The sequence below is a fragment of the Vombatus ursinus genome, unplaced genomic scaffold, assembly GCF_900497805.2.
Source record: "Vombatus ursinus unplaced genomic scaffold, bare-nosed wombat genome assembly UNPS02014177.1, whole genome shotgun sequence".
In the NCBI taxonomy this organism is placed as follows: Eukaryota; Metazoa; Chordata; class Mammalia; order Diprotodontia; family Vombatidae; genus Vombatus; species Vombatus ursinus.
In genome coordinates this window covers 1,005,878-1,019,543 of record NW_020953955.1, presented here as the reverse complement: position 1 = coordinate 1,019,543, position 13,666 = coordinate 1,005,878, and the positions used below count along the sequence as shown (strand labels likewise).

General features: G+C 41.8%; 1 protein-coding gene across 1 annotated transcript; it reads left to right on the top strand.

The window, feature by feature from the left end:
- Positions 1-999: 999 nt before the first annotated feature.
- LOC114041676 (olfactory receptor 10Q1-like) lies at positions 1,000-1,962 on the top strand. The gene has a single exon (XM_027860251.1). It carries the CDS (start codon positions 1,000-1,002, stop codon positions 1,960-1,962), a length of 963 nt encoding a protein of 320 aa, XP_027716052.1.
- The last annotated feature ends 11,704 nt before the right edge of the window (positions 1,963-13,666 follow it).

Here is a 13,666-nt window from a genome sequence, read left to right as displayed (position 1 = left end):
TTTCACAGACAGTGAAATGATGAAATTATCAATTTGATTCAAAATGGAGTACAGAGTTTTGTTTTGTATTTTTTTCCATTGCAGTGAGTTTTTAAAATCTCTCTGTGGGAGACACGAGAGAGACAGAGATAGTGAGGTAGGACGAAGAGCAATAGTAGTGCGCAGCAAACAGCATCGGAAGATGAAGAACACTTTCCATGAGACTGACTCTAAGCCTTGCGTTGGCTTCAACTTTTTCCTATCCTCAGCTTACCAGGAATCATATTAAGATAACCCAGCAGGGAGTGAAAAAATTATGCCAACTTGGAGAAGCCTCCAGAATGCTGCTGAATCCCCTCTTCTTTCTGCTCCTTTTTTTTCATTACCATACACAGCCTTGGATCATTGTTTGCCACTGTTTCTTTGTTCTTTTAAATTTTCCAATGTGTTTTTATCTTAATGATAGCTTTTCTAGATAAAGACAATTACACTGTATCCTGAATTAGCATCTCTTCTATAGAGATCAAGGGGAAGATAAATAGTTAATTATACCAAACTTAACTAGCCAGGAAACTACATTCTTAGGCTGGTTATTAAAAGAATATTGGGGGCTCCATGCTTTAGGTTAATTTGATTAATTATCTCCATTTTAAAGCTTTCTAGCTTTGCGAAGAAGAAAATGTCACGTGGAAATGAGACCTACTTTAAAACCCTCATGAGTTAAACTTTTTATTTCTGAACCAACAAGTCACTTTGAGCAAGGAGCCCTTGGAATTTCTCTACCCTCATGGAAGAAAAGGGATGAGGAGTAGGTACAGGGACCTCAAGTGATGATGTCCTGAGACAGTCCCAGGAGTTGGAGACAGGTGTGGTCAGGGAGAATCTGAAGTTCTCCTCGATCAAATTAGCCTCCACTGTGACATATGCTGAGGAGTAATAAAAACGAAACTTTGAGTTGCTGATTTTATTTAGATAAATCAGTAACTCACCATGACTTTATATTTTCCTTTAGCAGGTAAGATGGTTCTTCCCAGCTTTATCCATTTCAACCAGTCTGGCGCCACTGAATTTGTTTTCCGAATGTTCACTTCTTCCCCTAGGATGCAAGCCTTCCTCTTCCTTCTCTTTTTCCTCCTTTATGTGATAATCCTCTGTGGAAACACTGCCATCATCTGGGTTGTGTGCACCCACACTTTCCTCCATACTCCCATGTACTTTTTCCTGTCCAACCTGTCCTTTTTAGAGATCTGTTACACCACTACTGTGGTACCATTAATGCTCTCCAACATCTTTGGAGCCCAGAAACCCATCCCACTGGCTGTTTGTGCAACCCAGATGTTCTTTTTTGTCACCCTTGGCAGTACTGACTGTTTCCTATTGGCTGTCATGGCATATGACCGCTATGTGGCCATCTGCCATCCCTTGCACTACACCCTCATCATGACCCAGAAGCTGTGTACCCAGATGGTGGCTGGCTCCTTGGGCCTAGCTCTCTTTCTCTCCCTTCAGCTGACAGCACTGATCTTCACCTTGCCCTTCTGTGGTCACCACCGGGAGATCAACCACTTCCTTTGTGATGTGCCACCTGTCCTACGCCTGGCCTGTGCTGATACCCAAGTTCACCAGGCTGTTCTCTATGTGGTAGGAATCCTTGTACTGACTGTCCCGTTCCTGCTCATCTGCATCTCTTATGTCTTCATCACCACCACCATCTTGCGCATCCGCTCAGCTGAGGGGCGCCAGCGAGCCTTCTCCACCTGCTCTTCCCATCTCACGGTGGTCCTGCTGCAGTACGGCTGCTGTAGTCTGGTCTATCTGCGTCCCAGGTCCAGCACCTCAGAAGATGAGGATCGACAGATTGCCTTGGTCTATACCTTTGTTACCCCCTTGCTTAACCCTCTCATTTACACACTACGGAACAAGGATGTCAAAGGAGCTCTCAAAAAATCCATGAGCAGCAAAGCAGCCTCTGAAACTCCATGAAAGAACAGGGTGGTAACCTTATGGTTGATAAGACAGAGACATCTTTAAAAAGCACAGTTCTAATATATTTCTCCATACTTTGTACATAGTCTTTTAAATTTGTTTCCTGTTGCTCCGAAACACTAAGCATATGTCAACATTGTTAACTACGGAACTATCCCAGTAAAGAGCAGACGTACAAGCTATTCCAAAGAATTTAACCCCCTCTTTAGAAACACAGAGGACCTACAGATAAGGAAAGTTAACAGGCTTAAAGTAGAATTTTAATGGCCATCTAGTCCAACCCACTCATTTTATAGATGAGGAAACTGACACATACAGAGGTTAAGTGACTTGCCCAAGGTCATGCAGGGAATAACTGACAGAAGTGAAATTTAAATTCAGGTCCTCTAAATTCAGCCCTCTATTCATTACTCTGAAAAGCTACATGGTACAGTGGGTACAGCCCTGAGCCTGGGGTCAGGAAGACTCATCTTCCTGCATTCAAATCTGGCCTCAGATACTTACTGTGTGACCCCAGGCAAGTCACTTAATGCTGTGTGCCTCAGTTTCCTCATCTACAAAATGAACTGGAGAAGAAAATGGCCAACCACTAGAGTATCTTTGCCAAGAAAACCCCAAATAGGGTGACAAAGAGTTAGATATGACTAAACAACAACATCCATTACCCTGCCCGTGCCACTGAGAGGAGTCTAGATAAAAAACATTCAAGAATCTTTGTCATCTTTGGATCTATGTCCTGAGGAGGGGACTGTAATAATCTCTCCATACAAGGATGCTGGAGGCAAGGAATGTTCACCAGAATCACTGTATGATTCTGCTTGATGTTAGAGCTTGATTTACAATTATGGTTACCTTAATTTACCCTCTACTTCTATTTTCCTACTCCAGCCAGTCCCTAGGAAACATAAAATAAGCAGATTGGATATAGCACACTTTCCATGTGCAGTGTGGTGATGGTCTGCTGACTGGCATAGTAGATGGAGTTGGCTTTGCAGTTGTGATTACCTTCCTCTGACATGTACTGGTTGTGTGGCCCTGGACAAGTCACCTCACTTCTGTGTCCCAGGCTAATCTCTGAGATCATAAACTACACATCAGCCAAGGTTGATCTGTCCTAGTAAAGAAAGCTGCTCATTAGGACTTTCCAATTTTAATGAAATAACAAATCCAGAAAAATAATCTACAATACCAAGGTCAAGATTAGGATGCATTAGAAAGAAGAGGATCACAGACAACCCCCAAGTCTCATTTGTTAAGACCTACTATAAAGACATCATGGTGTTGTTGGGAAAGCACTGGATTTGGAGCCAGGGAGCCTGGGTTTAAACCCCAACTCTGCTACTTACTAACTGTGTGACCTTGGAGAAGGCACTTTACTTCTGTGCCCAAGTTCCTTCATCTGTAAGATGAGGGAGTTGAACTTCTCTTTGTTGGGGAGTCTTCAGCAGAGGTTGTAGGACTGACCCCTTGTTGGGTATGTTATAATGGAGATGCCTTCCATGTGTAGGGTGGAACTGACAGCCTCTGAGGCTGCTTCTAACTTAAATTCTATGCTTCTATCATTCAGCAACTCTCTGTCCTCTAAGGTCCCTTCTTATTCTGTGCATGTGATTCTAAAATCCCATGATCTTGTCTTTCTTGTGCATTCTTTAGGTTGCTTTGGACAAGTCCATCTCCTTTTCCAAACCCTACTTATAAAATGAGAGGAATCAAGTTTAGTGCTAGAAGAAGCTCTTGAGGTCATCTAGTTAAACCTCTGCCTTATGCAGATGAGGAACCCTGGGCCCAAAGATAGAAGTGACTTGACCAAGGTCATACAGGCAGTGGGTTGCAAAGTCAAGATTTGAATCCAAATCCTCTGACTCCAAACCTTTCACATTTCCCCCGCTCCCTAGATGGCCTCTCAGGTGCCTTCCATCTCTTGACTTAGGGTCCAGCTTCTTCATGAGAGCCCCTTTACTCCATCAGAAGACAAGACAGAGCCATATTTCCGTTTGAGAAGCTTGATCTTCCCTGAGAGTCGGCTGAAAATAAAGAAGATTCTTTTCCCTTTTGGGGCTGAGGTAAAACAGGTAGCACTCAGAGCCGAAGACTGAGCCAGATATTCAGAGCTCACTTTTCTGTTGAAATTTCAGCTTTACAAAGAACTTTCTTCACCTAACACATAGTAAGTAGTAGCTACATACTTTGATTGAACAACCCTGTCATGTCACAAAATGATATCATTATCCCCACTTTATAGATGAGGAAACTGAGACTCAAAGAAGTGGGGTTTGTGGTCACAGAGCTAATAAGGAATGTACTCAAACCTAGGCCTCCTAATTCCAAGTTCAAAGTTCTTTTTTGTTGTTCAGTCATGTTTGACACTTTGTGACCCCATTTGGGGTTTTCTTAGCAAAGATACTGGGATGGTTTGCCATTTCTTACTCCAACTCATTTTGCAGATGAGGAAACTGAGGCAAACAGGCTGAAGTGACTTGACCAGGGTCATACAGCTAGTAAGTGTCTGAGGCTAGATTTGAACTCAAGAAGATGAGTCTTCCTGACTCCAGGCCTGAGGCTCTATCCACTGTGCCACCTAGCTACTCTCAAAGCTTTGTACGCCAAAACCCTTCCCAAACTTATGATCCCACTCTGATAGCTAGCATTTGAGGGCTAAGAACAATGTGATAGATCAGTCAGAGCAGGGAATCTCAACCCAGAGTCTATGATATTTTGACAACCGAATTTCAATATGTTTGGCTTCTCTTTTTAGTCCTCTGTAGATCATCTTATGCATTTAAAAGCCTTGTTCCGAGAAGGGGTGCATGAGATTTCCCAGACTGCCAAAGGGAACCAGGCCCCACAATCCTTGACCTAGAACAACTTCACTGTGATCATGCATGAAGCCAAGGGTCAGAGGACTGAGCAATCTGACTGAAGTCACACAACTGGAGACCGACACAAGCCGAGTACCAAGTACTTTAGACACCCAAGCCATGATCCCTATGCCATCCTGTTGCTCCATTATGCCATCTTATTTATCTCTGCCTTTCTAGTATTTATCCTCAATGTGTTTTGAACCTTGAGCAAGATCAGTGATGGTGTGGCCATGCAAAGGTATAACAGCTTCCCTTGCTACTCCCGAGATGTCCCCATATCTTCCAGTGGCAAAGAGATCCCAAGGGGAGAGAGAGCGCTATTGTGTATTAATGGCTTCCCAACAAGTCTCAAGGGAAACTAGCTCTCTTTCCTGTACCATTCACATCTGGGAGGAGGAGCTGAAGAGGCATGACCCTAAATACCATGACCTGGGTTCTAAGGCATAAAAAACTTGGGAATTTTTTTAAGGAGGTTATATAAATTCTCATCTATTAAGTAGGGTCCTCAGGTTATGAGTATCTCCTCTTTAATCTACCCCCTAGAAAAATGCAAGCTGTCCCCACCAGATATTTGGTCTGATGGCTTGGTTCTGAGCATGAATGAATGTTTCTGAAGTGCTTACTATGTGATAAGGATTGTGTAAACACTGGGGATACAAACACAAAAGCAAAGACAATGTGTAACCTGAAGGAGCTTACATTTTAATATGGCATGTGGTAGCCATAGGAGAATGGTATTTCCTACTACCGTCACAAACTGTAAACCCCCCAAAGGGATCATCTGGTGTCCAGGAAGGAACATTTTGATCTATTAAGTTCCATGGATGGTGACTAAAATAAAAGGCGAATCTATTGATGAAATAGCAGCAGAGCGAATTTGATCATGGTTGAAGAACTAGAGGGGGTGGAAGATAGAGATAAAATGGGATGTGACTGTGACTAGGCTCTTCAGTCACAGGCATTTGGGGAAATAGCATAATTCTTGGAAGAAGATTTAGGGGCTACTGGTTTGAGTTGGCTTAGTCTGAGACTGAAGATGGGATTTGGAAAAGAAGGCTAAAGAAGCCAGGATGATCAGAGGCTCTAGAATGACCCCAGGCATGGCCCTGGTCACCTATAATAGGTAGCCCAGAGTACTCATGAGGACAAACTAGAGGGGGGAAATGGAAAATGCAATGTCTTTCCACATTACTGAAAACTGAATATTCAGCCATGCCCGAATCTGGGCCTCCTGAATCCTTGGCACAACTGCCAGGAAGAACATCTGTCAACCCACAAGAGTTTCTTGTGTACCTACCACGATCCCAGCATGTGGCAGGTGACACTTGTCTCTTCACCACGAAGCTTTTGGGCAGCTTAACAGCCATCATGTTCTTCTGATTGGTCATTTCCCTGCCTGAAATACTGACTACAAAATTCTTCACTATTCCATGGGTTTAGAGCTCTCAGGGATATTGCAAACTATCTAGTCCAATCCCCTCCTTTTACAGTCGAGGAAATCGAGTTAGCCAGATAAGCTAATAATTTGCCCAAGGACATACAGGTAGTAAATGCGTGGGATGGAATTTAAAATCAGGTCCTCTAATTCCAGAGCTTATGCTCTGTCCGTTGTACCTCACTGCATCATGACTCAGGTGGGAGAGTGATCCTGACAAAGCAGACATGGGAGCCTTAGAACAAGGAATCATATGACCCTAGGTAGTATTTTGATAGGGCTTTAAAGTTTTCACAATGCTTTATGGATGTTCAAGCCACACAACAACACTGTGAGAAGTAGATGCTATTATTCCCAGTTTATGTTTTATGTTTTGTGGCTTGTCCCAAACACCACCTCATATTTCCCTGTATCAGAGAATGTAAGGCATAGAAGTACCTTTGAAGCACTTAGCCCATTCTCCCCAATCCTTATTTTACAGAGGATCCTAGGTCCATAGATCAAGAGATGGAAAGGACCTTCAATGTATTCTTGCTCAATCCCCATGTTTTATAGCTTGAGGAAATCGAGGCTTAGAGAGAAGTAACTTTTCTAAGATCACACAAGACAGAAAAGGTGGGATTTTAATGCAAGACCCTCAAGTCTCATATTCCCTCCACTGCACTGTCTAGCTCTCATATTTCATCTTTTCCTGATCTTATTCCAAGACTGGATGGACTCCAGTGCCAACACGGTAACATAATCTGTGGGCAGTGAGGTGGTATAGTAGATAGAATAAGGGCAACTATGTGACGTAGTGGAAAGAGTACCAGGTCTGGAGTCAGGAAGACATCTTCCTGAGTTCAAATCTTGCCTCAGACATTTACTAGCTGTGTGAACCTGGGCAAGTCACTTAACCTTGTTCATCTCAGTTTCCTCATGTGTAAAATTAGCTGGAAAAGGAAATGGCAAACCACTCCAGTATCTTTGCCAAGAAAACCTCAAATGGAGTTGGACCTTACTGAAATGACTGAACAATAATGACCAAAATCTAATCTATTCACATACTGATTCTTTTTCTTGTTCTTTTATCCCTTTCTGCACAGAAGACAGCAATGAATTGAGAGAAATAACTATCATCAATAGCGTTTGTCCTGAGAATTCTGATCAATGAAATGACTTACCATTGTTCCAGAGGATCAATGATAAAGCATGCTACCAACCTCATTACAGAAAAGTGATGAACTAAATATGCAGAATGACTTAAACTTTTTCACATGGATGTGAGGATTTTCTCATCCTCATATTGAAAATTGTAGCGTCCAAGTTGGGAAGTAGTTATTCCATTGTCGTGCATCACGACCATAGTTTGCTGTAGTGTGTAATCCTGGACCGGTCACTTAAACTCTCTCAGCCTCAGTTTCCTCATCTGTAAGATGAGGATAATAACAATACCTGCCTCCTGAGATTGTTGTGAGGATAGAATGTGATAATATTTGCAAAGTGCTTTGCAAACCTTAAGGTGCTATATCAAGGTTAACTATTATTATAAAATAAGGACAGATCTATCATTAGACTCAGGATCATTTTGCATTTTTTTATGAGTTGACACAACCAAAGAAGTCCTGGTAGGTCTTACCAAGGTGGAAAGGCTTCAAGTATTAGCCTAGTGATGGATGGAGATTCATTGTCTGAATGGAATTCTATCCACACGATGGATCTCAATGATTCCTGGTGCCTAACCCAAGTCCTTAGTGAATACACATTCATTGATTAATTGGTCTAGTTAAATTTGGAAAGACTCATCATCAGGATGGCCTAAGTGATAACTCTTAAAGAATATATACTAGGTTATAAAAATTTGAAATCTACACAACTTGAGGGGGTACTCATAATGATGAAATTGAAGTTTCTTAATGTGTATTTTTATTAATAAAGATAATAAGATTAAAATAATTTGAATGCACTACTCATACTGACATACTCTCAGACATGCACACTAACTCCAAGCTTAAACAGGATCTTATGGATCTATTACTTTTTTGCACCACACAGAGATAATTAGGGTCATAAGGGAACAACATTTCAATTAGCATTGAGTGATATCCCTTAGAGCAGCTGCTCAAGGTGTTATATCTACAGAAGCCACCAGGTGGCACTTGTAGCTTTCAATGCCAGTTCACTTCCAACTACGTATAGATTAAAAGCACCAGGTATCTCAACCCCTACATAATACTTGGTGCATCTTGGGTTCTGCATTCCTATTTAGGTGTACAGATATTCCAATAATAACTCATAATTCTCTTGGCTCTTAGCCCTATCCATTTGGATAACAATTTATATGCTTCCTTCTTCAACATATCCCCCCAAAAATCACTCAATTAGCATTTTTAAAATGCATTTATCAATTAATAAGCATTTATTATCAAACACTGTGACAAGCACAGAAGATACAAAAAGAGGTAAAAGATAGTCCCTCCCTTCAAGGAGCCTACAATCTAATGAGGGAGACAACATATAAACAAATACATAAAGTGAGCGATGTACAGGAAAAATAGGAAATATAATTAGAAGAGAGAAAGCACTGGAATTAAGAGAGGTTGGGAAAGTCTTCCTGTAGAAAGTAGAATTTTGGTTGGAACTCAAAGGAAGACAGGGAAGTCTATAGTCAGTGTGGAAGAGGATAAGCATTGCAGGCATAGGGGACAGTCAGAGAAAATTCCTGGAGTCAAGAGATGGAGTGTCTTATTTGTAGAATAAACAGACCAGTGTCCCTGTATCGAAGAGTACACATTAGGGAGTAAGGCGTAAGAATACTGGAAAGGTAGGAGAGGGCTAAATTATGAAGGGCTTTGAATGCCAAACAGAGTATTTTATATTTGCTGCTAGAGATAATAGGAGACCACTGGAGTTTATTGAGTGAGGGTGGGGGGAGGGTGACATGATTGGACCTGCATTTTAGGAAAATTGCTTCAGCGGCTGAATGGGGAATGGATTGGAGTGGAGAGAGAATTGAAGAAGGCAGACCCACAAACAGGCTATTGCAGTAATCATGGTGCAAGGTGATGACAGCCTTCACTAGAATGGTGGCAGTGCCAGAAGAAAGGAAGCATATTCTAAAAGCGAAACTTACTGGCCTTGGCAACTACTTGGATGTAGGGGGTGTGGGGTGGGGGTGGGGGTGGGGTGAGAGATAGTGAGGAATGCAGGATAACTCCTAGGTTGTGAGCCTAAAGGAGAGGGAGGGGGGTGTTATCCTCTACAGTAATAGGGAAGGTAAAAGGAGGGGGAGGGGAAATAATGAGCTTGGTTTTAGATATATTAAGTTTGATGTGTCTATCACAGTGATCATGAAAGTGAAGTGTTACAACATAAATATCTGAGCAGTGGAAATAGCCCCAGCCATCTCTACTATAAGAAAACTAGAGTGGGGTTTTACCAGTACCTCAATTAGTATAATCACTCCTGGCATTGTTGATGCTTGTCCTTCATTTTCAAAAAGGACCAGTAACATCACAGAGTGATCTCTTGACTCATGGGTAAATTGGATTTAAGTGAGGCAGAGCTGCACAAGGTTGTCAGCCTCTCTTCTGGAGTCATCAAAGTCAAATGGCAAGGCAAAAGTCAGGATGATTGGCAATGGCCTGGGATGCACGGATGCAGTGGATGATCTTGGTGCCGTCATGTCTGGCCAAGCTCCAAGTGCTCTACGGTGCCTACTTCAGCTGCCTTCATGGCCATTGGAACAAATTGTTCTCATCTACCTATTCCACAGGAGGAAGTCTTCACACGCTTGAGATAGACACCCCTCTGATTCACCAAAGGGTTTGTGGTCCATTGGTTACTCTCAATCTGGTTTAGCCCATCTGCCAAGATGGTTTATCAAGGTGTATCTACTGTGTATGCTATAGCTTCTCAGAGCCACAGGTAAGAGTTGAGTGAAAGGTGGATGAGCAGTCCTGAAAAGGGCTCAGCAATCCCTCACATCAGAAGTGTTAGTCCTCCCTGAACAAGCATGTACCCCAACTGGTACGGATAGCTTGATTCAACCTGTCAAATGTGTAAACTAAGTTCTGATCCAGCCCCTAATCAATTTAAGAGAAATTAAATATTTTGGGTCATTCAATGAGTAGCTTATGATACGGCACAGGAAATATCTTCTGACTATTTAAATAGAACTAGCAATGCTTCTTAGGCTACATATAAAGCCAGCAAGCAGTTTGGAGTCAATACAACCAAGAAGGATATAGCACTTCATTTTAGGAGATGGTAATACCAATTTGAGCAAAGCTTAAAGGGGAACTACTCTTGGGAAGATGAGAAAAGTAGTGCTCTCTCTCTCTCTCTCCCTCCCCAGCTATGAATAACATGAGACATGCCATGGCCAAAAGGAAGGTCTCCCAAGAAAAAGCAATCAAATATCCAGAGATAGAATTGACTATGTTCTGATACTGTGAACTTTGGTAGGTCAAACCTGGAGATCACATTGGTATCAGTAGCAGTATCCAAAAACCTAGTAGCAGAATTCCCCAAAGCTGCTGTGGCTGATGGCAGCAAGTGTCTCTATTTAGAGAAGAGCAAAAATAAACTATACATATGGACTACCCTCTCCAAGCCCAAAAGAAAGAAGCCAAAGGGAGTTCTGTGAGGTTTCCAAAAAAAGGAGAAAAAAAACTTCAAGTAACCAGGAGATGTGAATTTAACCTTGGGCACATGTGTTTCCTAAGTTTGAGCCCTTTTCTCCCAAGGATCTTCTGTGTACAAGTGAGAATATACCCCCAATTAAGGGGCTGTTTTTATAACTAATGCCCTTGCTATGCCATGTTATAAATACCCTTTTCTAAAAGCTATTTGAAATCTAGCTGGCTATCTTATAATCAATGAGAAACCTACTGGTGGGGGCTCATGGATAATAGTATCAGAAAGCCCCAGACCTTCAGGATTCTGAAGAAATAAATAGAAGCTGAATTCTGGGAACATGACTCAACAATATAATTTGGATTTAATGGAGTAGCCCCAGGGGGTAGAGGTTTAGGGGGGAGATATACTTGTCAAGTCAGGGTTTTCATTCTTCGCTGACTCCTTGCTGCCAGGACTCAAATACACTAGTTTCTAATTTGGCATCCAATAGTCTTTCCACCATGCCACTTTCCTAAACTACAAGACTCCATTCTCCAAGTATTCCATTAATTAACTTCTTTTTTACTTTTTTTATGTTTTTAATTGTCCATTAGTCTCCCAACAAAATCTTTACCATGATTCCTCCTCATTACATGAATGTGATCCTTGGTCCTCAAAAGCTCAGTCAACAGAATGGAAACTCTGGCAGGTCCTACTAAGCTGTAAAAGTTTCACATATAGAGACAGTGAGAGATTGTGTGTTACCTAGATCATCCTAGAAAAGTCCACAGAGATTCATCACCAGCTGCTGCAATTCTAGGAAACACTAGGTTATAGAAGTGCTGCAATCTGTGGCAGTGAACGGGCTCTCCACAGTGAAAAATAATTGTAAATCCTTAAATTAACATTATGAGGATGATTATTAATGTAAGGATAACAGGGACATTTTGCCCTGACAGTAGAAATACAAAGCAAAGATCATGAGCCCCACTATGCCTCCAATATTACTAAGTGCCTCCCTGATGTTTATTTAAGCTTCAAGGCAATTTGCATGGGCCAGGTGCTAGCTGCTAGGGATATTTCACTGTGCCTGATAAAAGAAGAGAGTCTAAGCAAGACATTCCTTTCTCCCTCATGGAGTCTGTAGTCTAGTAGGGGGCTAAGATTTAAACCCAGATAGTTGTAATATAAAGCATTTCATAAAAAGTGCACAAGAGGGGTGCAAAACTGTGTGCTGTGAGGCATCTGAAATTGAGTTATTTAAATTTTCTACTTCTTGTTCTGTTAATCTGAGAATTTCATATTCAGATTTTTATAAGGATTCATCTACTTGCTCTTAGTTATTAGTTTGGTTGGCATATAATTATGAAATGGAGAACTAAGGAAGGGGTAGTTAAGCTGCCTCCATTGAAGATTTTTCTAATATTTGCTCTCAACATACTTGAACCTTCAGCCCTGAGCACAATCCATGCTGACATGGCCATGAAAGTGTTTAACAGCTTCTTTCGCTTCTCCAGAGATGTCTTCTACATCTTCCAGAGACACAGAGATCCCAAGTGGAGAGACAGAGCTACTGTGGGCTAATTACCTCCCAATAGAGCCTCAGGAGAGACTAGCTTTTACTGCACTGTGCACCTCTGGGAAATGGGACTGAGGAGGCAGGACCCTAATACCTATTACCATTTATTTCTGCCTGGGTTCTAATGCATGAATAATTGAGGTTTTGTTTAATAGGGTTATATAAATGTCCATCCCTGTTGAACAGGCTTTCCAAGTGATAGATGCCTCCTTCTTGATCTATCCCCTGGAAAGATATGGGCACTCCCCATCAGATATTTGGTCTGATGGCTTGGTTGCAGATATAACTGAAGAGCTGGGAGCTACAGCACTCACAACTTCTGAGGTAAGAAGATGCTAGAGGGTCATAGAATGGGAAAGCTGGAAGAGACATTTCAAATCATCTAATCCAACCTGATTCATTTTCCAAATGGAGAGACAAAAGGTATTGAGCTTGTCTAAGGATCACATAAGGTCACACGCTTATTAGTAGCAGAACCAAAAATAAAGCCCTCATCACTTAATGTTCTGCTCATCCAATGCTCTGTCTTTGTTAGCCTCTCCCTAAACTCTAATTTTTTAACCACCCAGGTGTCTGATAATTTCCAGGGCTTGCTGGAAGAACTGAGTCATGAGCTGGTAGTCGGGACTTCTGGCTTCTTCTGTCTTAGACTATCATTCTAAACCATGGTCAGAGTTCCATTCCAGTCTGTGATTCATTTCTCCATAATTAAAATGGTATCCTCCCTGACCAACTCCAATCCCAAGATCACTGGGGTAATAATATCTCTCATTTTTATGGGGTGGACACCACCTAATCTAACTCTTTACTGTTCAAGAATTACCTTTACAACATCAGAAACAACTAATTATCTGGCTTCTGTCTGCAAACCTACAATAAAAAAGAACTCAACACCTCAGAATGCATCTCATTCTCTTTTGAGATAGCTCACTTAAGGAGTCTAATACTTCTCCCTAGTGACTGCCCTTAATGTATTTGCAAATAGCTAGCACAAGAATGGGGAACTTGTGGCCTCAAGGCCACATGTAGCCCTCTAGGTCCTCAAGTGCAGCTCTTTGATTGAATCCAAACTTCACAGAGCAAATCTCTGTGAAGTTTGGATTCAATCAAAAGGTTGCACTTGAGGACCTAAAGGGCAAGGATTTGTTCTGTGAAGTTTGGATTCAATCAAAGGGTTGCACTTGAGGGCCTAGAGGGCAAGGATTTGTTCTGTGAAGTTTGGATTCA

Coding starts and splice junctions, on each gene's coding strand:
- LOC114041676 (XM_027860251.1), top strand. CDS start 1,000: ATGGTTCTTCCCAGCTTTATCCATTTCAACCAGTCTGGCGCCACTGAA.